This window comes from Varroa destructor, unplaced genomic scaffold, assembly GCF_002443255.2.
Source record: "Varroa destructor unplaced genomic scaffold, Vdes_3.0 BEIS01000001.1, whole genome shotgun sequence".
NCBI lineage: Eukaryota > Metazoa > Arthropoda > Arachnida > Mesostigmata > Varroidae > Varroa > Varroa destructor.
In genome coordinates, this window is record NW_019211454.1 from 56,663,411 (window position 1) to 56,687,541 (window position 24,131).

General features: G+C 39.7%; 2 protein-coding genes and 1 long non-coding RNA gene across 13 annotated transcripts in view; 1 reads left to right on the top strand and 2 right to left on the bottom strand.

The window, feature by feature from the left end:
- LOC147758842 (uncharacterized) overlaps positions 1 to 5,003 on the bottom strand; it is a 47,561-nt gene extending 42,558 nt beyond the window's left edge. The window contains exons 1-2 of the long non-coding RNA XR_015318486.1: positions 4,044 to 5,003; positions 618 to 2,880 (exon numbers count right to left, since the gene is read on the bottom strand). This is a non-coding gene — a long non-coding RNA (uncharacterized LOC147758842). The remainder of the gene's footprint in view (positions 1 to 617; positions 2,881 to 4,043) is intronic.
- Positions 5,004 to 6,137: 1,134 nt separating this feature from the next.
- On the bottom strand, positions 6,138 to 22,449 carry LOC111244744 (nuclear pore complex protein Nup93-like). 11 transcript variants are annotated; one of them, XM_086973665.1, is made up of 12 exons: positions 22,311 to 22,449; positions 21,467 to 21,731; positions 20,996 to 21,116; positions 19,546 to 19,712; positions 19,134 to 19,258; positions 18,062 to 18,588; positions 16,680 to 17,701; positions 16,257 to 16,327; positions 15,816 to 15,996; positions 15,476 to 15,581; positions 14,918 to 14,985; positions 6,138 to 14,268 (listed from the first exon to the last, which is right to left on the bottom strand). In XM_086973665.1, the coding sequence occupies exons 2-12, from the start codon at positions 21,494 to 21,496 to the stop codon at positions 14,203 to 14,205; spliced, it is 2,484 nt and encodes an 827-aa protein (XP_086829791.1). In that variant the 5' UTR covers positions 21,497 to 21,731; positions 22,311 to 22,449; the 3' UTR covers positions 6,138 to 14,202. The 11 variants fall into 11 exon arrangements, with proteins under 11 accessions (XP_086829791.1, XP_086830642.1, XP_086830224.1 ...); XM_086974516.1 differs by having other exon boundaries at positions 21,467 to 21,558; positions 22,311 to 22,352; XM_086974098.1 differs by lacking the exon at positions 22,311 to 22,449 and adding an exon at positions 22,206 to 22,270.
- LOC111244767 (uncharacterized) lies at positions 7,558 to 11,754 on the top strand. Its single transcript, XM_022792166.2, has 3 exons — positions 7,558 to 7,691; positions 8,988 to 9,256; positions 9,479 to 11,754. Exons 1-3 carry the CDS (start codon positions 7,565 to 7,567, stop codon positions 9,878 to 9,880), a joined length of 798 nt encoding a protein of 265 aa, XP_022647901.1. The 5' UTR covers positions 7,558 to 7,564; the 3' UTR covers positions 9,881 to 11,754.
- Positions 22,450 to 24,131: the final 1,682 nt, after the last annotated feature.

The following is a 24,131-nucleotide window of genomic DNA, read 5'->3' on the forward strand; positions in this document are numbered from 1 at the left end:
AGAGCTCAGAGAATTGGTTTCCGAATATTTTGATAAACCAAGACGACTATCAGTTCGACCTTACCAATGGTCCTAACACTATTTTATCAGCAAAAGTTGAACATTTGTCAAAACTTCTGATAATCTACTTGTACTACTGACAAAAAATGCCTGCCAAAATACAAGTATTGTTCTAATTCTTAGCACTGCTATTTGGATATGATACAGAGGTTATTTTCTAGTTTCTAACATATATATTAATAGCTATATATATATAATATATAGTTAACATATATATTAAATAGCTTTGGAGACAAAATTTCACAGCCATGCCTAATTTCCAACTTTGTTGTAACACACAAAATTAGCAAAAATAGCTCAATTAGCAAAAATAGCTCAACGGCATCTAACCATGCAGACAATTGTGCTGCACTTTTTAGAACTTTTGGCCATGTAGAATCACGAGCTATCTTTGACAATCTATTTTTTGTTTCGTTTTTGTATTAAGGCCCATTAATTTATGTTACAGATTTTGTATACACTCACTTATAGCACCCAAAAACTTCATTCAGAACCGAAAACAGTGCTCCATGATCTGCAACCATCGAACAATGGCGTCAATTCGGCTAGTTACTTACATTCATCAGGCACCATTCCTGTAATTGGCATCGAGATCAGTTCTTCTTTTATCTATGAATTAAAATTATCAGCGCTTCATGTGCCAGTTTTCCATTTGTGGTCTTGCTGTGGATTTCTTCTGGGCCTTCACCGGGTGACTAAAGACAAGTTGTAGGGTCCAGGATTTTATGCTAGTAATAATATTGTGCTCAATGCATTCCTTCAAGGGAATGTTATCCTTTTGCAGATGGGAGTATATTTTGAGAAAGCTCTCGATGAGACGAGTCGAAATAATGCACTAAGAAACCGAACAAAGTGAATGTATTTTGAAACGTGGCGCTGACGCCGCTCAACAACATTATGATGACAGCTAAAGACATTGTCCCAGACAGTTCTATCAGCCCTACAGTTTGTTGTTGCATTTTTTCAGTGCTAACAATCAGTGTGCGTATGATATTCATTATCGTTTTAGTGACAATTAAATAGCACCATAGCCACGCTAACATACGTCGTTTGAATTGGTCAATCATTATTTGAATTTTCTTTTTGCATGCGTCTAACCGTTGTGGCCACTACAACGGCAATTAAGAGCGCGTTTTGGTGTTTGGCCATCTTCTTTTAAGAATTTCTTACAGATGTCGCCAAGTTAAAATGCATTTAAGTGTGCCTGATTTGAAAAATGTCTTCCCCTCAAAATACAGCAGCCGTGTGTTTATGAATGTCTGTTATTACTACACTGTGACATTCTATAAAAATGTTTTGTACACAGGTATACAGATCAAGCAAAACCGTACACATGCCGCGTGATCGATTTTTATAACGTATATTTTATAACATGGTTTTTGTCTCCTACAAGTTAATTTGACGAATAAATGGCGAATGAACTAGGATAATGAATATGCACATCTTGTGTTCCTACTAAACATTATATCAGGCAATTGCCCCCCTTTCAGGGTAGGATAAAGAATAATCACGCCCACTAAGCGTTCCCAAGTTAAGTAGGCAAACATGTTCCCACTGCACCACCTCAGAGGACCCTAAATTCAACCTAGCCGCATAGTTGCTATTAGCCATTTCATTCTCTCCATTCATTCGCGTTATTTGATCACGTAGCTGGCTACCATTTGGCATCAGTTCAAATGTGTCGCTAGGTGCATTTAAATTTGGCGCGCCCTTGCTCTCGTTGGCCGACCCCTTTCTTTGGCGTCGCCATGTTGGCTGTTTTTGCCGCCGCCGCCGCTGTCGTCGATGATAGTGCGACGATCGTGGTACGCTGGCCAGCGCCAGCCAGTGCTGATCGTTCGGTTTGTATTGGAGCCTCTTTGCCTGTGCTGTGGTTTATATCAGTGTGTGCTGCGCCGCTGCTGCCACCACCGCCGCTACTGCTGCTGTGGCTGTTGCCGCCGCCGCTCTTGTAGTCCGTAGAACCCAACCATCGAGTAGAGTCTAATGACAGATTATACCGACGGACTCTGTGGTGTCGTCTTAGAGTGTCTCGGAGAGTACGGTCTTACTGGAAACCACTCCTTGGCTGCATAAGGTAAGCAAGCGCTCAGATGAGTTTTTTCGCCAGCCGATCGACGCAGAGAAGTGATCTGGTTCGACAAGACGTGATCGCATTTCATTCTTCGGAGACCGGCAGGTCGGGTTACACGTCACTGCTGATCAACCGAGAAGCGCTATTGTATTGTCGTTGCCAATTTTGCCAGTTTGGTGGTAGCTAGACACTCCTCCAACATAGCCGCTATCATCATTAGAACACCAAACATTATTAAAAAGCAGTTGTTTTCAGCCAAGTAACAGAGAATATCTACACAACCAGTCTGATCGTTATGGTGACGGCGCTGGCGGGTAGAGTATGGATATGCAGGAAGGACCCGTAGTATCAACAAACTATACGGCACTACGGTAATGTGCGGCATTTGCCGAGTTGTCTGCTTGCCTCCCGTCGTTTAGAAAGAGCTGCTGGTGATAATACTACTTTGACTGAGAAGCCCATTTTATTTAAACAACGACACATTTTGTTGAACGTCTGTGTAAAACACCGGGTCTACTCTCGCGAGCACCTACCCAATAAGCGAGCGAGCACGCGATTCAAAATCGTGGTATCAGTGAGTAGACAGATATTTCATGAGGCTTGACGCATTTGTCCTTTGGCCTTTGATTGTCCAAAGTTGAAATAGAAAAGTGTACGTGTCAGATTTTGCATTGTTGTTCCGCTGGCAATTTTCCAGTCTATGCTTGCACCTTTCCGTTGCACCAAACATCCGCGTTGTGATCTGACTGTTGGAAGGAGGATGATGATGGCAATAATATTACTAATAATAAATCCAGTAGAGGAAAACATAGAAAACCATGCAAGGTGTACCATCAATGGTGGAGCTATTCTGCTTTTAGTATCTGATAAGAATCCAGTGTTGACTGTACGGATCAAAAAGAACGGGTTTATAGAACTGTTCGAATCGTTGTTTTAGACGTTTGAAACGTTCGAAACGTTGATTTAGAAAACAGGAGATGACCTCCTTTCCTAAGGTTTTTTTCGTAAAAGGTTCCTCCACAGGTATATTCATAACCGGGCCATCAATGTCAAAATAAAAATTAACATTGCCCACTTTTACCTACACTCGGCGTCTATTTGAAAACATACACGTGGAAAAATTCAGCCCGACGGAAGGCTCTTTTGCGATCTTGTTGAAACATACTCGCGTGAGAGCAATTCGCATGATTACGATTGGCCAGCATAAATATATAACAGATTTAATTTAAATGAATTTACGCGCTTGCCCATAGAGACAAATAAATAAGGAGTATTTTAATATATGAATCATAACACATCTCTAAAATATCAATTCATGATTTACCGACCGATTGGTCGCATGGACCCTAAGTTGAAACAGGCCTTCACGTAAATGGTGCAATCATATGTGAAACATTTGTGCTATTTAACGTTGAAGAAAACGCTAATGAAACTCGAATATACAATGATATTTTAGCCACTTTGCTTCTTCTTATTAGATTATTACTAGCAGTGGTGTTAGCGAAGATATCTTTGTATCTAAGGTTCGTTCGAAAAGAAGACAGAACCAAATTTTCTTATTTTTACCAGGAAATAATTATTGTTTAATGTATAATTATTGAAGAAACTTCCTTAAGTACTGTTTCCTTTTCTACGAAATCGAAAATAATAGCAATGACAGTTTCGGTGTCCCTTACGCACTTGCCGGGATTTCTTAACTGTATAGTGGCGTGGCCTAAATCCAGCAAACAGTAGAAATCATTGCCGTCAATACAAATTATTATGGCTGTATTTATAATAATAAGTGCGGGAAATCATAATCGCAATGTTTGCTCGTTACCCTTGCCTTTCTTTATTTACTGCTGTTATTACTTTTGTTTTTTTATTAATAATACCTATGCGATTATTATACAGAAGCTTATTTACTCACGCTTAATTCCGGCAGCTTCTATGGAAGACTCTGCCAACGTTCGTGCAGCGACAATCTTGAATGACAGACTGCGGTTTCTATGCTTTGTTATTGCTGGCATCGTCACTGACCATGTCATTCTTTTATAAGTTAGTTCCATGTTATTTTCCTGTGCTGGTATAGCTTTGTTGCTCAATCATGCGCGAACTCTGTATCATCAGCCGAAATTCGCTAGTGCTGATGTTATGGTGCCTGCTACCTTGCCAAGTTACTACAGTTGCCAACTGCCTACTGATCTGACAAATTGGCCAAACTGCGTGGACGAAACTGCCTGTTGTTACCTATTAACATCCTCGTTGTGAGCCATGCGATCATCAAGCACTGCTCACTCGCTTGCCGTCTACAGCCTTCGGATGTAGAGTATCAACCGAACGGGTAGGACGAGCGGCAGGAAACGATATCGAACTGAAGCATTTACAGGCATTTTGAGGTCCGCGGAAGCAATAAGGCGTCTTCAGAGCGGTGAAGAGTAGTACGCGGAAGAAGGGTACATAAGTGAATAGAATATCTGCACGTGTGTGTATGCAAGTTTACACATATATATATATGGCTGTGCGCCGGCTCGAGCGAAGCAAGCCTAACACACGGTTCTTTTTTTCTTCCTATTACTTTCGATCTATGAATGTCTGTGCAGCTTTGACCCGTCCCGACGATTGTTCCGACTAGTTGTATTATAATCAGCATGTCTGAGAGAAGCCGGCAGTTTAGGCTGAACAATTTTGTGAAACGAGATCGCAGCTAGCTAGCCAGCCCGGTGCTTGCAAGCAGCAGCCATTATAGCGTGGCAGCGACGCCTGTTGGAAAGCAGGGCTTCTTTTTTGCCAATTTTTTAACCAACAAGGCTAATAAGCATATGTGATTGGACTGGGATAACTAAACACATATATATGTATTTTCTACTAACGTAAGCTGCTTGTATAGCCAAGTAATTTACCGCCTGTTTATGCTGGTAAAAGCCTGTTGTGTGCATGTATCAATCACATGCAAGGATTAATTGCCAAGGGCTTACTTTAGTGGCCCGAACACAAAGGCGTCATCACACTGCTATCAAATCAATGGTATTTATATAGCGGTTGTCCCGATAGAAATGCTAGTCGCGATAGAATATTCGTTGTGCAAATTTACTAGAAAAAAAATCGTCGAAACCCTTTGCAAGAAAAAAGGAGGAAAAGTAAGCGAGAAGAGGAGACACAAATAGAGCTAATTCGATTTAACAGAGGTGTTTCGTGTACTTACTATTCATATTTAACTCTAGTAGGGCGCACTTATTTTCTTATAACGAGTTACGTCGGGCAATGCACAAAAAATAAGTCTTTTGTTGCTATGTTTGCTTAGTCAGACATATATTTAGAGAATTTGTCATGTGTTGTGAAGGAACGCGTTCGCAGTAAGAAGACCATTTTATGACAATCTAAACATGTTTAAGAGAAGTCTTTCTTTTGCTAATAGCGCGTGCTATGATGTACAGGAGAGTCTTGACCGATCCATGTCTTAGATTTTCAGCCTGACCTCTCACTCCAAAGTATCACTGCTATACGGATTTAGCAATAACTTTTGAGCATCGTCAAACCGAACCGTAATGAGATGATTTTTTATGAGTGAGAAAAATTGTTTGTTTACTGGATATGCAGCCAATGTCGAACTTTGACTTCACTAGACCGCATCTAACACGCTATAGTTCTACTAGCGGTGACGATATGGCAAACACGACTGGTACGCTTGCTTGGGTTTTGCAGTCAAAGTGAATAAAATACCGGTTAGTCTTTGGATACAAACAGATTAAAGACGACGAACCTTCAAATGTGCCATTGACTTCTGTTTATTCGGAAATAAATTTCTATATCTTTTGCCTATACGGCTGTCCAACTACTCAATAAAACTGATTTTTTTTTACCAACTAAATAAAGACGCATATTTTTAGATAATCTTCCTTTATGGCAACTATGTTCGGACTAAATTCGATATTGGTGCTACTGCGTTTGCAGCAGACAGCCGTTCGTTCGCTGATGGATCAGGCGAGATATATATCGTAACTATATGAAAACACATATTGAATTTACATTTTCTAGTTTTTAGAACATACATTTATTGATGTCTTATCGATGTCGTTTGTTTGGAATTGAATCCTATGAACTATATTAAACTGGTTAGCGTATCACTTTCCTTCGATGAGGCTACCAATAAAATGTAGGCATGCTTTTTTGTTTCTGTATAAATCGTAAAGCAAAGGTAGCTATTATATTATGCAAGACTAGTTAAGTATCAACTGTGGATTTACCCACCATTCAGACTTAATCAAGTATGTGGAAACATGATCATCCTATGGTTCCTCAGCCCTTCAAGCTAGGGTGCTGAAGGTAACTAGTTGACAACTATACGGTAGAACTTGATTAAGCTCTAGTTTTTCTTGTGAATTTTACATTGAAGTTTTGTCTTCCCCAGCCATTTGAAATAGCCAGTTGTCGCACCATGTTGTTCATGTAAAATTCAAACTACTGGGCGAGTTGCATAAATTACTATATGGCCAGATTGATCCGAAATTTGAGATCACACTACTAGCCTCTTGACAGCGTACTACAACGGTCATGTATGCGGAAGATGCATCTGTTGTTAGTTCTGTTCATGTCGCCGTTTAACGGCTAAGAATCCTTGCCGCTGTCAATACCAAGCGGAGGGCTTTTTGCAGAGTCTGAACATGTTTTTCAGTCTTGTCATGCCCACCGCCGAGCGCAAATGCAGCCGCCTTTCAGTCACCAAACAGAAGATAACTACAACTGTGAGCAAGCAGATCGAGATGTCCTGAGAAAGAGTTTATTACTAAACTATAGGAGATGTTTGGAGTACTCGTATTTAGAGAATGACACAAATATTATAACTATTTTACGATTTAAAAGAAAATTCCATGAAATGGTTTGGAATATTAACATAACGCTAAAAACACTTGGTGACTAGTGCCATCGATACAGACTATTGACTGACAGTTTCATTGCAATAAGAGTCAATGTTATAATGGAGTTTATCGTTAAGACTCTATAATGATAATTATGGGATACGTATAGGAATAGTACATGTACCTGTGGCAGTCATAAATGGTATCAGTTACATGATATATATTTCGCATACTCTATAAAGGCAATGCGGAAGTAAGTGAGCATTCATAAAACTATTATAGATTGATGGTTCAATTTTGATTATTTTAGATTATATGTTATTCCTGTTTAAATCACTTTATTTAAGCATGTCTCCTCTAATACAAGTAATGTTAAATATTTCTAGATAGAATAGATGTCTTCCTATGTATAACGGTAATTAATTATACGATAAAAACTATACTGCTTATTTAATACCTCTTCACACTTGAATACACTTCATATTAAGTATCGTATGGTTGTAACGTAAATGTGGTTGTTTCTCTCTTTTGCAGATTACATTTTAGGCCTAGCTCACACCTTCAAGTAGTTTTTTTTATCTAGACAAACAGGATGGCCAAAAGTAAGGGTCAGCAAGGCAATCAACAAGCTTCTCAGCTTGGCCAGAAGAAGAGTGGTTCGTCGTCAGGGAGCTCTCAGGGTGCTCGCCGACAAAGCGGGCCCAAATCTTCCAAAGGATGTGAGTACTTGTTTTATATCTATCCTTTATTGTTTTTTATGAATGCATTGTGTTTGATTTAACGTATTTTTCATCGTTTATTTGCAGCTCTCCTACCTGCAAGATACATAGCAAAATAACTGCATGGCCTCCAATCTTTTTTAGCCAACAATAAGAAACCAGCTTATTGTTTAATCTACCTGTCAAGAATATAAATATTCAACGAAATTATTGGTTTAAATATTTATATTAGAAAATTACCTTTATCCGATAATTTAAATGTCTCTATTCAGCTTTTCTACTTGAAACTTTTTTAAAGTTTCAAGTTAAACAGTAGAAATTGAAAATGAAAATTGCTTTTGCATAGTGATCTTTTTTAAATAAAACTTTTTTCTTTACTTTTATTGGTTGGTTGTTTTGATTGGCTGAATTGAAAGTTCCATTTCCTCCTTTTTTAGATGTTTCACATCGTCATTTGAAGCACAGAAGGAAACCATTTGGAGAATATAGCAAGCATATTCGAATTGGCAACTTGTTATAGAAACAGCCGGAATAGCGCTAGTTTTGGCCTTTGACCCTTCTATGCTTTTTTGGCAGAAAACGCCAACATCATTCTATCACTGTAGATTATACGATCGGTTCTATAATCGATCCTAACTAAGCCCTATACTATTTTTTAAATAGTAGCCGTAATAATTCGCATGGAATACGCTTCATGATAGGCTCCGTTAGATTGATATATATCTTGGCTTGCTGTACTCGTCGGGCATCTACTTAACCGTACCAGCTATATGCTTAGGTGCCTTGCGATAATATAGCGAATAGGGCTTGCTGAATAAGTCCGTAAAGAAATGACATTTGCTGCAACCTCTTCAAAGTAGTCTGTCCTTTTGTTAGAAACCCAGAAGTATAGGTTAAAACAAAGTTCATATTACGGGTTGTACACAGATCGGAACACGGACGTTCATAGGATTAAATTTGATTTAATTAATTGAATTTAAATGAAAACAATTGAAGGGAACTAAATTATTTGTAGCTATAACGTCGATGTGAGCCCCTCAGCTTAGAATCCAAACATGTCCTGGTGTAATAGTCACGAAAAAAAAAATCTATTACACTATTACGATACTGTTTTGTGTGCAAAATTTGATTTAGATACGTACATCGCACAAAGCTAGATTGGCCCATAATACTCAGCTGTACTTGAATTCCGATATTTATAGGTACATCTTTTCCCTTTAACGTGTTGAGTACTTTCTAATAGCTGTTGTTCATATGTAACCTTTTGTTTCCGTTGTTACTCGATCAATGTTCTAGGCTGTGGCTGTTTATTCAGTCTATTCCTCAAGCTTATGACGTTGACGGCTGTTGCTGGAATTCTCTACGTTGCCGTGTTTACCGCTTATTCGTATCATATGAAGCAGAGGATGCCTACGTTGGATGAATTAAAAGATTTCACTCGAGAGGCGTACTATGTAGGCCATAAAAAGGCATTAATATACTACAGTATAGCAGAGAAGCACACTAGCGTATACTACGCCTACTTTGAAAAGCATCATCTACCCATTATTCAGCAGTATTCCAAGGTAACCTTCTATACATACTACTTACAGTGATCTGCAAGCCGCACGGCTTATGCAATGATTCCAAATTATTAGCCATAGCTGAACAAAGTTTTCTTCTAATCGGGATTGTTCAATAGAATGATTCGTTACCTCTACGAAATCCATCATTTATTATCTTTATTATATGTAATATTATATTATGTTAATATCTTTGTTCTTTTTTGGCATCTCTACCCTGTTTAGGAATATACAAAACTGGCTTCAGAGAAATTTGCCGACTTTAGGGTTGTTGTCAATAAATATTTTGTCGCCGGTAAGAAACAGTTTTTGGAATACTATAAGTTGGCATTGAAAATGATCGAGGACTACCAATCTGGGGGCAAATCGGAACCCATTATTGGTTCAGTGCCTCCAAGCAAACTGACAGCTACACCCGCTGCTCAAAGGCACGCCGCTCCGCCCACTCCTAAGGCTGCCCCTGCCACCGCCACGGCAGCAACCACGACGCCGAAACCCACCCAGGCCCCCCTAACGAGAACGCCTACGACGTCGACACCACCCACCAAGCCCAGAGAGGCTCCCAAACCTACTCCGGCTTCAGTCAAAAAAGCGTCGAGCAGCAGCGAGAAGAAATCTGAACTTTAAGCGCGTTCCACAGCGCCTGCGGTTTTTTCTCCCCTCCACCATCCTCCTGTCCAGCCACGTTTATTATCATTCCTACTGTTAGCGGCCTATGAATCGAGTGCGTGTTGGGCGCGCCTAGATCACAACTTTTTTGCTGTCTTTTTTGGACAAAACGGATTAACACCTCTCTGTAATTATAATCTAATTATCCATACCAGTTCTGCAGCGTGCAAAACAGCAGCTGGAAATGAGAACTGTTTAAACGAAATGATCATGTAATTTTTCATAATTATATAACGGTGATCATGCTAATGATGAAATTATGAAATGTTAAGTTTACATAGATGATTGCAGGAGAAAAAGGAAGATAGGAAAAACAGTCTAAGAGTAAACATTGAGCGGAGGAAAAACCCAAAAATAATTGAGAATATAGTGACAGGAATAATGGCTCAATATACGAATGGCTCGAGCGAATGTAACCACATACGACGATCGAAATGATGGGTCGTGTAATTTTAAATCAGTGTACGATACGATAATTCTAGCCGCCGACGGCTAGAAAGTGGGTGGATTAGAAGCAATTAAAGGTGACATCGCTCCACTGTACTCTTAATTATGTTAATGAATTATGCAGCAAAGATAATACCTAGAAGGACTCGATGATTGGCAAAGCTCGTAACTACGCGAACTAAGAGCTGAAGTTTAGAGAATATGGAAGTAAGCGGTGGCAATATATTAGAATTCGATCTGTTTTCAGCAGTATTTCGTAGTCCATAACCGAGTTAGAGAAATCCAGAAACAAACCAGCTTACTATACAAACAAATTCCAAAACTTGGGCCTCTCGGTATCACGACGTACTTTGCACGTTTATATCCAGAGAAAACGAAACTAGTCCCAGAATTCGCTGAATCATTTATTTCGAATTAGGCGCAGAAGATATTGTCAGGCTTCGTTAAGATATGCGAGGACCGTGAGCGTCACACTCATATAGAGCTACTACCGCGGAAAGGACTAAGTGAGACATGTAAACAAACAATGTGGCCCGACCAGATTGTTTTGATTGGACTGATAAAACGCAGGAAAAACAACATACCGTTATTGTATTTCACACAGCACAATCCTACGCGATTGTATATTTGCAAAGGCTGTTTTTTTAGTAGTATCACAATTCGCCGTTTACACGAATTTAAATTAGGCGATGCAAGCCAAAAGTCTAACTTCTAATTTGAAATTGTCACAGTGACATGTTTGACTTAGCCGAAGGCTGCCATCGTCAACTAAAGGCGTATGCTGGCAAAAGTGGCTGACAGTACTTTTATTCCATACTCGTCACGAGGCCTGCTGTAACCGATGTTTACGTTCTAAGTCGACATTAGGCTAATAGTTAGGTAGTTAACAGGTTTGTATGTTGGTGTGCAGTTTTGTTGGTAAGAATGAATTCATGCAGGTAGTGTAATTTGCCTGAGGGTGAGCCCACTACTGCAATCATTGTACTCGATTTTTTTAAACTTAAGATACCGTAGTCATATAATTAGAACAATTGCAATACCGGGTTATTACTGTTCAACTATTGTTATGGGTGACATACGTAAATTGAAATTTATCAATTTACACGGAATTATCTTCGTAGTGTGGTGTTTGGTTCGATGTTGCTTACAGATAAATACATGGATTATAATACGGCACGTAAAAACGAGGAAATCTCGAAAAAGCAATGCTGAAATGATGCACCTATTACATACAGAAGAAAAAAATACGGGAAGATTGAAACAGAAAACATCAAGATGAAAATGAGGGAAACATGATGGCTGAAATTGCGCATTTGTAAATACACCGAGAATGTGTAAATAGCCATTTAAATAAAAATACAAAGAGGATATAACATCACAAGCAACATCACGATTTATGTAATTTTATACACTAACGTATCGCAAGTTTTGATTTTACAAAAATTACGTTCCGTCGTCATTTTTCTTTCTCTAACCGTCATCCCCCCTTACATTTTACGACACGATCGTGCTAACCTAACAGAATTTCTACCAGAGTATGTACATACCCGTTACTTCATTTGTGGCACTTTTATTCGCAGAACCACTTCACAACTAAAATTTCCCCTTTCTAAGTATTTTCATCTGCGCTTAAAGAACCTGAGGGTAGGTGGAATAAATAGCTAGATAGAATAGACAACTTTACGTGCAGAACGTTCAGAACACTGAAAGCAAACTATATTTATTATATAGATGCTGGTTTCGCTTTTGACAAAAAAGGCGACGTGACTTGCTATTTTTATTGCTGCTCTAAAGCGTACCTCCCTTCTCTTAGGAACACATATCAGAAGAAGCATGGAACAACAAACAGTCGGTTACAAACGATGCAGTTTTAGTCTAGAGGCTTGCAGAGTTTTAAAAGGTGAACCCAATTTTGTGAGAATGTACGTAGTGAGGGGGGAAAATCATATACTGGATATGCAAAAATAACCTGAGTAAGAGCACTGCCATTTTTAAAATGTTGCGGGCTGTCTCAAGGAAAAGAAACACTGAACCATCAATCTTTACTCAGAAGGATACAGTACAGCGCTTCCAGTTGCAGTGTTCCTGATATGATCTTACTGCATTCGACATTAAAGAACCTCGTCGTAATATAGCGAAAAACGATTTAAGCTGCAGCTTCTGATTTGCATAGACGTTCGGTGGTATATTTGAAACAAGAAAACTGGTGCGAGCTAGCTGTTTGTTGAGGATCGTACGTATAAGACGTATAAAGCTTGTATAAAACCCGCGTGTGGAAGTGAGATACTCTCAATTTCGGGCTGAGCTTCCTACGTCAATTCTCTTTGGAGGTAGAAGGTTTTGGCTTATTTGCATGACAGAACCACAGTTAACGTGCAATCGCAATGAAGATCACTGTCATGTTCTCTAAACAGAGAATAGTAGTAGGGACGGACAACAAAAAGCTTTAACCTTGCGTCGCGCGAAATTCTGGATCTCATGTAGTTGCAATTAGTGTTGAAGGTACGTTCGCTTCATTTGTCCCAAAATTTTTAACGACAGTTTTGCAAACACCAACGTTTTTTTTAATATACCTACATATATATATATATCATAACCTATTTATTATAACATCATAAGAGATTATTACTCGGTCTTGTTTGATTATATTCGTAGCACTGGTGAGCAATGCATAGATGGTAAGTAAATATTTCGCCAAAAATCAGTTTCCTAGATTGTTATTAGCCAGATGGGAAGCTACATGTTTGCAACAGGCGATGGAAACATGTATGAGTTAGCCTTGTCTGTTAGGTTGGATATTTTCTACTAGATACTACTGATCGCAGTGTGTTCGGTGAGAGCGCATAGTAGAACGAGGTCGGTACAATTTAAGCAGAAGAATTCCTAAGTGTAAGTAAGTTCATCTGTTTTCCGCCTGTCATAAGCATGTTCATATAGCTTCACAAAGCATATATATCACACATTAAGAATACAACGAAAAATGTCAACTTAAATGTATCGTCATAAGCTTGCTATGTACAAAGTTAATGTCAACCGTGATTTAGGAAACGAAGAAATGCGGAACTATTTCCCGACCACGCGGCACTGTAAAACCATTCCCATTACAATTCGAAGAAGTTCAGTTACGTGGAGCATTTTATGGTTCTAGCCATACGAAAATTATCACTCCGTCTAGCTAATTATGATTTTTTTTTTATCAGAGAGCCTACTGAACTTTAAAAGCTAAACGTGTTTTAGGTGTCTTAAGCAAGCTCGTTAAACTGTTACGGTCAAGCAGCTACATCGAAGGCACTCTAACGTAAGGTACCGGGCATTCCTACAACGTATCTGTAAGATGGATGCCTGTAGCTTAGGTGATTTCCTAGTTAGTCATAAATCCATAGCACGTACAGCAATCTTTATTTATCTCCTAATTACGCGAGTTTTGTTTTTATTGCCGCAAATGAATAAAGTATGATAAAATTACCTTTAATTCGTTAACCCTTGATTCGCCACTGGAAGTTCTACAATGTGCGAGTTTATCGTTTGGTGCCTACAAAAAGCTAGTCTATTCTTTCACATTACGAACCATAATCTGCAGTTGTAAGCGCAATGGATTATTTTTGTCGCGAGCAATAGAAATTTCAGATTAGTAGTTCTCTATTTGAAAAACCATGAACGGGCCGTTAGCAGCATTATGAGAGCTTGCCGAACGTTTCTAGTTACCTACTAAACACGTCAAGCAAATCTTGTATTCAATCCGTAATTACTTCCCACGCAGGACATGTCAAACATATCTATTTGGGGGATGGGTCGTTCTATGAGGAAACTATAGCTTCTAGGGAATATTTTATTTATGCCATACCAGACTCCATTTGCACTAAGCGGGCATTTACGTTTGAGGGAAATCGGTAAGGAACCTGAAAAGAAGAAATTAATGGTTATTTAAGATAAAAATTTGCTTGGGACTTTTTTTTAACGAGTTGACACCAGTGCTGCACGACCAATTTCCGTAAGATTTCCACCAGTTTTCGACAGATACCATTGTCAGACCGGCCTCGAGGATGCAAACGCTCCATTTCACACATTACAAAATCGGCAGACGAATCAATTTAACCAAACTGTATTGTTTGTTTACATTACCTGTCTGCCAATTGGTGTGCATTGCTGAAAATTTCATTGTTCCTTTCGTTTGAAGGAACCTAATAACTGAATGATTAATGCACATCCGCTCCTTCAATCTATTTATATCTAAATTAAACGTATTTGATATATATCGTCTACTGTGATAATGTTGGTAAGTACTACAATACTACAACAGGGCACTTCTTTGTATCTTTGAATGTTATAAGTACCTAGCATGCACGTAGTACTGCTTTTATATTTGCCATTGTGTTTAAAGCGAATCAACCAGTTTTTCCGTATTTTTCATTTCGCCACAATCAAGAGACGTTCTATCATGTTGGAACTAAGAAATTTCAGTATTAAATGCTAGTTTAGCTATGCGATTAATTCTGTAACGTCAGCTAACATAAACGGAAGAGTAACAACGGACAACGAAAATCTTACCATGCCGGCATATTTAATAATGGCATTTGCCTGCCTTTTGATAAGTTCTAGCTTCGCCAGGTTCCCACCTGGAAAACATGCGGCCAGATTAGATAACATCGCTCCTATTCCGTAGCTATTTTTTGTGACTCAACGGGGATACGTTTATATCAAATTGTTGGCTTTGAGACTGATATTCTTGCATCAGTATTCAATTAAACGCTGGCTGTCTCAATATCGTACCCAATACCAACATTAACAACAAAGGCATGGCAGAGTAATGGCAATGCATTTGCCACGGTAGTAACTCTGATCCGAGTTGAAACCGGGGCTCCACTCTGGGCTCCCAAAATAGGAGTCTCCCAATATTCATATAACACATTCGTGGACGAAACATATTATCTAAATCTAAAAATAAATATGCTTTCTCCTCATAAGCTAAACAAAATGAATAAATTATGAGGAGGCGAACCTCCTAGCGCCGGGTGGCCGATGGTCGAAATGACTCAATTTGTCGCAGCGGAAACGCTACAAGCAGTGCCCCACGACATGTTCAAAAGGAAACTAAACTGCCCTTACTTCTGATCAAAACCATAACAGAAGCACTTTGTTGCGGCGGTCTCTTAATCATCCTGTATTGATCGCTCAGAATGGTCATTAATGTCAGTAGAACGTCCGGGATGATCTGCCGAAAATGATGAAAATAGATATTGTATTGCCAAATATACATCTTGAAATGCCATCGATCGTGCTATTCCGAGGTTGGCATCGTTGTTTATTATTATTATAGTGAAGAACAACGAGGGCCGTCAGGGTTTTTCGGTAGAAATATGTATCAAATCTACACCATTCTTATATGCAACAGTTTACGACATTTTCTCATAAAAATTACGAAGCTTCACTATCAATACGAACTTACCCTCCGGATTTGTTCGTTTAGTCCGCAGAATACGGCGATCATTACATCGACGTCGGCCATTTGGAGCGGAATAAGGCGAAGTCTCCCCATTACCTGAAGAGCCTCCTCATTCTTCGATAAATGATAGAGGTCAAAGAACTCCATTAGCTCCATCAGCAGCGTAAGATCAGGAAAAGGATAGCTGGAAACAGACAAGACGAGCTGTTCTCAGATCGATCACATTCGTATCCTAATAACTATGAAACACTGCGCATAATGAATTTCTTGCGCAGACTTCCCGTTAATGATAACGCAGAGCAACCCTGGAACCTGGATAATGTGAAGTATCTTCGCTTAACTATTAATCCTGTAAAAGGTTTAAATCATCATGGAAACGCAAAATTTAACCTTATTCTGATTGCCTTGAGAAAATTATTTGATAGTTTCTCTACATACACGTACCGCATGAGAATTTGATGTGCGATCTTCTGAAGTTTACTTCGCTTACTGCCTTCAGAACCTGCTTGGCTAACCTGAAAAAGTTGTATTATCTTCAAATCTACACGATGTGTTGCAACGACAAATATTGTATTAGATTATCTAGCCAACTAATCTGTAGTACTGTTACGTGTGACCATCTTCATCATCGTCTGACCTGAGTGATATCTGATCATCACGATGTAATGATGATGATATGAAAAATATCTCAGACTTTCCTGTTTCTAGATAGTTAAAATGGATTCTGCAAACATGTCATAGGATTCAACCCATTTAGCTAAAAACCGATAACACTATATGATAACCGATAACATCAAAAAGAATACGTTTAGCGCAGGATGTAAATGAGGTCTGCACAGCCCGTTTTATAGGGCCTGCAATCCCTACCTGAACACATAGTACTTTAATGAGAAGATTAACACATTTCTGCCTTTCGTCAGCGAGCTCGTATAGTGCCACAGCCTCTTCGTGAAAACCGCGTGATACGGCCGCGTCAGCAACTGCGATAGTAACCTGTTTACGTACTTCATTGTTTCTGCCCAGAGGAATGAACTTCTCCAAAGCGCCATTAACAGTTCCGCCATCTGGATTTCGTCGTCCAAGTATTTTCGCGTACGCCTTTGTTTCCAGGACTAATTCGATGATGCATTGCAGCCAAAGCGCTCCATGCTGGGATTTTAAGACATAATAGTATTCAAGGGCAATTTCAGGCTCGGACATCTCAAAGCGACGCGAGTACACGGTGATTAACCGGGGCATATTTATCTGAAAAGTATCATTTATACGTACAAGAATACGTTCTCCTGGCTGAGTCGTGAGATTCAGCAGGCCAAGCTGATCTAATGCAATTGCCATGTGCACCGCGTGACATCTCTGATCGTCGATCTGGTAGAGGAACCCAATGGCTCGCTCGAATTGCGCCGTAAGTAATAACACATAGGCATAAGTTAACGGTCGTTGCAAGGCATCAAAGTCGGCACTCGTATACCTGTCTGCCAGCTCTGACTGTAGATCCGCTAAGTTGAGCACGTCGATTTCCTGGGTTTTTGTTGCGAGCACCTTGCACATTTTGAGCCAAATGTAATCTTCGATGTTCCCCATGCCGAGATCTCCGTGCGTGTTACTGACATCGCAGCCGGCCAGAATAGCTAATAAGGCCCGCGCGTACGGGTTGTTCGTGTTCAAACCTAAACCATAATCTCGATAATATATGATCCGTAGTACTCTTGAACTTTCATCACCCAATCGCTGCTGAGGGTTACGTTGGCATTCCTGAAGTTTACCAACAAGATCAAACATTTCAGCTTGTGTGGCCGCCTCAGCAGCGCATGCCAGGTCGCCACAGCGGAAGGCGTGATACATTACTGCCCATACAGGATGACCATACACCAGTGGCTCATCGGGAGAAACTGAAAACAAAAAAAAACTGTATGGATAATCCATAAACGTAACGTCATACAATGGGATAAAGGTGTAGCTAGGCAATGCTTACTTTCATAGCAACTTACAAAGGGTCGTTGATTGTGTAAGATGCTATGCACTTGTATCACCCTATAGCATGACTCTTCAGAGGAATCCATGGGTGATGCCATTGCTAGTGCGAACCTTTTTCTGGAAAGAGCACATTTCGCTCATAACGGCTATTTCGGGCAATGACTGAATGCTCTGAATGCTGAAGACTTAGAAAAATAGTCTTATATTTTGTATGATGTTTTTACGTTTTTACTAGATCATTATAACAGAACAAGCGCGAAACGACGCCAGCTTACATCGATATACCGGCTTCACATTCAAGTACGCGCGTATGAGTGATCCCGTGCCGGGCGCGCCGCCAAGCGACGCCTTTTTCAGATTGCCATAAACGACTCTGCGGATATCTTCGAGACGTTTCTTTTCGAGAAATTTCTTCGCTACTTCAAGCTGCGGCAGACGATCGTTGGACAGGATCGTCCGCGAAGTTTGCATCTCTTTCAGAAGCCGCCAAAGCAAAGTTATGTCCAGCTGTTCTACCGCCTGCATCATTTTGTCGATGAGAGTCTGCGGTTCGCCAAACTGTGCGCCCGACAGCGACGTAGCGTTATGTTGTGACAGCGCACGAGCATACTTGCGTTCCTCTGTCGATAGGCTAGCTCGTATTGGGGTACCTAACGAAGTCAAGATCGTCTCACGAGCCTGCCGAGCCCACGTCAAGTTCTTTATGGCGAGCGCGTCGTTGAATGACTGTAATCGTTGGTCACTGACATTGTCAGTGCTGAACTCGACCGAAGCCAGCACTCGTCGTTTCTGTTCAGCCCATCTGATAGAAGAGCGTTAGTCAACATCACGGAAAACGGAACAGTAACTTTACACAATAATGATCTCTATACGGGCAGAAAAGTCATTGTGAACTTCAGAGTCTATCTCTACCAGAATGCTATAAAATTTAAATTTTTATAATTTTATACCCAGACTGCAACTCTATGTGAAATTTCAAAACACGTTGAAGCTTTTATTTTGTTATTATGGAGTCATTATTTTTATCTCTTCTATTTGAGCGGCATCTCTAATTTCCTCGGATTTCTACGTAAGTTCAAGATTTTGATTGATAGTAAGAGGTGACAAGAGGTTATCTGAAATGATCTCAATGCGATATTTGGGCAGCGGCGGACGACGGACCGATTACTGGCTAATTCACCTAAGTTTGTATTAAATATCAACTTTTTTCGTCCCTTCAGTATGCAACTTAATCTGCAAACTGACCAAAATGTATTATATGGAACAACTTCCCATAGAACACGGAGCTCAACACTAAACACGTCGCTGCACCGCGTGCTAATTTGCCATACATCTATTTTAAGTAACCTTTCATTCTGTACGCGGTGGATGAAGCGATTGATTTCGTTCTGGGTCATCAGCGCTTTCTCGGCAATCGCCGATATGACAGCGTTTTGGCGTTCGTTGTCTAAGAAGCCCTTGACGTCGGTCTTCTGTAATAGTTAGATAGCACTTTACCTTTCGATCTCGAAACGCTTTGAAAGCATGTCATCTTTCGAGGTAGTAGACGTTCAGAAGCTATTCTAGACAGACATAATCAAAAATAGTAGTCGAAGAGTAATCATTAAATATCTCGCTCATACATGTGTCGTTTCCCTTAAAGACACAAGCTACAATCGAAGACGCTAGGAAATTTGGTTGTGGGATACTGGCCTACAACGGTCAACACAGGCATTTCGAATTGCTTCGAAAAAATGCCGCTTTTTTTTATTCCTTCTACCTGAATACTCTGACGTTGTGCAAACACTGGACTTGCTGGAAATTGGTCAACGAGAAGCTTTAAATAAGGCAAGTTAAACCCCCGCGTCCCCATAAGTATCGCAGCCTGGACATCTTCTTGCTCGCGATTCCCTGATCCGCTCGACGCAGTAGCATTAATTTGTGAACCTATCAGAAATGCAGCAAAATTCGCATCAGAAATAGCAGTGTTCTTTGTGGAGTCTAAGCAATAATCATTAGAAAAAAAATCATGACGGGATGTAACCGTACTTTGGGACTCATTGTTTTAGATTTTTGAATCGATTAAACTGCATCAGATCGGCGAGAATAGTGGGATTTGCATATTTGATAGCACAAGTTGCACCCAATGTTCAGTACCATGGTGACGATTTGCCACCAAGTTTTCACTAACACTTCATTATGCGCCATAGGGTATTGAGGGTCAGATACCTCATCTAACGTCTAACAAAAGTTTTTGCTGATAAAGGTAGTACAAAAAGAAGTAGGATACTCAGCCATAGTTCTTCACGAAAAGTACGCAGTCATATTCTGACAAGCAATTTTTGTACTACATAAGGCCAATGAAAGCGTTCATTGGGAACTTAAAACACTTACACGACAGACGGGAGATAAATTACATCAAATCGGAAATTTTTCGATATAAAAAAAAACTGCCAATTTCACCTTAATCCAAGTATGGCCTTCTAATAAACATGCGTCATCATCATTAATTTCTGTTGTGAAATCGATATTAATATAAACAAAATTAAAAAAAAGTACAGGCATTCACAAGTTTTTATCTCGTTCTATTGAGGCTGTATTATGCAGGCTTAGAAGTGACTTACAGGCTTAAGCAAGGTGACTTAATGCAGGTAATGTGAAGATTCAAATTCCAAAGCAGCTCTGATAGAATCTGGCATGCCCTTTGTCCAATTTTCTTTTGCGACAACCAATCGATGGCATCAGTTTTTTAATACTTACTTCTCTGATTATTGCTTAGGTTATATAAGCTTACACAGAGGTGTTTACAATTTTGCAACTTAAAGTTACTTTAGGCTAAGTGTCTTCCGGTAAAGATTAGGAGTAGTTTTGGTATAGTTCTTCTCGCGACAGTGAGTAATTTTACATTAATTCGACACACTGCCTCTTTATATCGATATAAAAGTTAAAAGCCAAAATATCTTTACCTCTTCCTTGAAAAAACAATATTCCATATGATATTAACATCTATTTTTAGCGTTATAACCGTCTTCCCTCGAAAAGAATTACAATAAACAACGAAATCGCGAGTTTTTTAGATTAGTATTTATGTAGTTGACCTACACGTAGGCGCTATCTGCTTTAACTGTTACATTTCGGCTGACGGATGAGGTTTTTAATAGCTACCATCCGTTCGCTCGTGAAATTTTTGTAACGTTATTTTATGCGGCAGGAGGCCGACTGTGTCTTACCATCGTTGTACATTTGGTTAACGCTTCGTATGACCCTGGGAAGATCTTGTCCTTCATTTAGCTCTAAAGCCAACTGTTCACTGTCTCTGACTAGGGCGCGCAGCGACGGCCCGACACGGTCCTAAGGCGCAAAATAAAAGCGCGTCAAGTTTTTCTCGCCCTCTCCGTCCATTATACATACGTATATCTAATAATAAAATCTCTGCTAATACGTAACTAGAGGGCTCACGACTCATATAACAATGGCTCGACAATGGATAATAACTATTGTCTACAATATACATTGGGATCATTAAACATACCTACAAACAAATAATGAATAAATCGTGACCGCAATTGCATACCGTTCGTGCAGTTCGTCATTCGTTCAAGATGCAACATTTCGTATGCGCTTTTCGGGAAATTTTAGTTTGAAGGCCCATACGTGCCTGTACAGACTTGATACAGTCACGTACTGCTAAGAAAACCTACCGTCTTTAAACTGGGAACCGACACGTTCATGTAGTGGCGTCTTGAACCGGGTCGCGGAACGGTCGAAGAATCCGGCACGACTGAAAAAGTCGCTGCAAACAACTCGGTCTTTGTTGTACTGATGCACACGTCAGTTCATTTGCTTTTCAATGGACAACAATAGAATTGAACTACTTCGTTCTTAATTAGCAACGGCGATTGGAAAAATTCTCAGAGCTTCTTGTCGGCCACTTCGAGTCCAACGTTCGAATCGTGCCATGTGATCCTAAAGTGGACATGCTTATCATAAGACTCAGCACAGATCCCAGTTCCGAACGTAGAACTCGATACATTTATTCAGTCTAAGGTGAAGCGAGGAAGCAAAACGAGTGGGGGTATGTATACACGATAGACCTTCTATATATTTACTCTAAGCATTAGGTTCGATTAATGAGCCGTATATTCGTTTCCGCTCGTCATTTGTCAATCATTTGCAAGGTAACATAATACTACAGAAAACAATTCGTCAAACTCAGTTATCAAAATAGACCTGCCAATACAACAACGGTGGAATCTCGTCACGTTTAGATAGAAAGCTGCTAAGTAAATTATTTTGCAGAACTTTAAAATTTCTAAGCTATTGTTTCTTGAACAACGTTCTGTGAACACGTTTATGGACCGGGCTGAGGCAAATGCAAAAGGACCCTTGAACAGAAAATCTACTCATAGTTATAATCACAGCTGTTTAATAGAAGTTTACAATATATTGAAATATTCATCGAAGTAGCAGACGACGGGCGAAAGGGTACATTTATTAACTACTTCGAAAGTATATGAACACTGCAGCCTTAGCGTAATTACTAACGTTAGTTGATTGACGATTGTGCTCTCGTCACGTTCAACGAAAGCTTAGCTTAGTCATTCTCTCGTACTGCCAAGCGAGGCCAAATGTAATGACGAGCGATTGATGGAGGGGAGAGACCCAGTGGAGAAGTGAAAGCGACGAGGGCGAGGGCAGTGGAAAGGATAACTGGGAAGAAAATAAGAAAAACAAGAGACGGCCACAAAGAGTAGAACTTCAAAATAATTCGTGTCGATATCTGCAGCTGTATATATTTCTAGCTCGTTACCATATTATCATTAAAGTTGCCGATCTAATTTAGTTACATTTTCTGTTCCGACCTTGAAATATGTGATAATCACTATGAGCCAGTTCAGCAGTTACTCATTAGTTAATAAGTTAGTTAGCTTAGAAATAGAATAATAACTTAGGCGTAATCATTTAAGCGTCCGTCGGCCTGAGTTTGCGCACATTCAGTTGGATATCTGCTTGTCCGCGGATTTCCTTGTACTCAGCACTGGTTTTGGGCAGCTGCCTCAAACTGGGGTTCATTCACACATTTTCAAAATGGCGCTTCGACGCTGACCGTTCGAGTTAGCGGCGCCTACAATGGGTAAATGCGCGTGTGTCTGTGTGGGCGAATATTCTACCCATTGCGTCCGTGATGAGTGGGTCGAATCGCTGTCGACCCGGTGACCGGGCAGAGGTAAAAAGTGGAGGTCACGTATTGAGATAATGGCTACACAACGAAAAGTAGAATAAACTCGCCGAGCATTCGAAAGCGTAGCTTAAATGTCAAAGCAATGTTGATGTCCAATTGACCATGTTGGTAGTATTTGGGGAGGCAAGCCAAGACCCAACAGCGATATTGGTAACATTGAACAGAAGCTTGAAGAATCATTATCCGATCTTTTTCGAACTCGATCGTTAGAAAATATAATTCCATGTACAACGGTGGATTAAATCCTTCGGAAGTATATCTAGTACCCTTTTGAGATAAGCATTGTTAGAAGTGGCTATATAATGCGGCTATCACTGTTGTCTGATTGTTGAAATAGCACACATACTATACAAACATTTAATCTACCACAGATTTCATCATTTTGAGCCACTGTGGAACCAACAGATCCGATACGCGTGACTGCTAATTAGTGTAAGAAAATAAACTGTTTTTTGATTGAAATCAGCTTTAGGGAAAAATCTGAGTGAAAACGCAGCTAATAAAATGTTTAGTCTACTATACGATGAGACCTACCCTTCAGCTCGCATCTTTAGATCGAAACCGGCGATATATGCAATATGGATTATCACAGGTTGTATTTCCGAGTTGCAATGTGCCGTGAAAGATAATTATTAGTATCATCACAACTCATTATATTGAAATTCAAGGGCTACAGGTTATCGTATCGAAGGCTTCTAATCTTCATTCTGAATTAACACAAGCCTTCACGCAAACTTTGCGGTCAAACTAAAGGAGCTTTGTTCCAAATCCTCGATGATTAAAAGCCGAATAAGAACCACGTAATCTTCGATTAAGCAAGCATTCAATATGCCCCTAACTTTTCTTTGTAGCCCACCATTTAATTACCTCTAACTGTTACGTTCTATACGGGGGGCTTGTTCCTTTTTTAATCCTAGCTGGTAAAGTCATAAAATATATTGTTAGTATTATTATTATTAGGTTGTTACGGGTAAATTCGACAGACCTTGAAATGAAGTAACCTTTGGGAATAATGATTTTTAACATGTATTAGAGGTATTATTCTTTATTTTCACACGTTTGTCTCAGCGCTCAAAACAGTCATATACCTACCATATGTAATTTCCCTACTTGTAGCCTCCAGA

What these genes read in the sequence shown, in the direction of transcription:
- LOC111244744 (XM_086973665.1), bottom strand. Translation starts at nt 21,496, where the DNA reads ATGAACGTGTCGGTTCCCAGTTTAAAGACG. An exon ending in CGGTTCCCAGTTTAAAGACG is followed by an intron (nt 21,117 to 21,466) that starts GTAGGTTTTCTT and finishes TTTGCGCCTTAG; the next exon opens with GACCGTGTCGGGCCGTCGCT. An exon ending in TAAACGAACAAATCCGGAGG is followed by an intron (nt 15,582 to 15,815) that starts GTAAGTTCGTAT and finishes CATTTTCGGCAG; the next exon opens with ATCATCCCGGACGTTCTACT.
- LOC111244767 (XM_022792166.2), top strand. Translation starts at nt 7,565, where the DNA reads ATGGCCAAAAGTAAGGGTCAGCAAGGCAATCAACAAGCTTCTCAGCTT. An exon ending in GCCCAAATCTTCCAAAGGAT is followed by an intron (nt 7,692 to 8,987) that starts GTGAGTACTTGT and finishes TCAATGTTCTAG; the next exon opens with GCTGTGGCTGTTTATTCAGT. An exon ending in TTATTCAGCAGTATTCCAAG is followed by an intron (nt 9,257 to 9,478) that starts GTAACCTTCTAT and finishes TACCCTGTTTAG; the next exon opens with GAATATACAAAACTGGCTTC.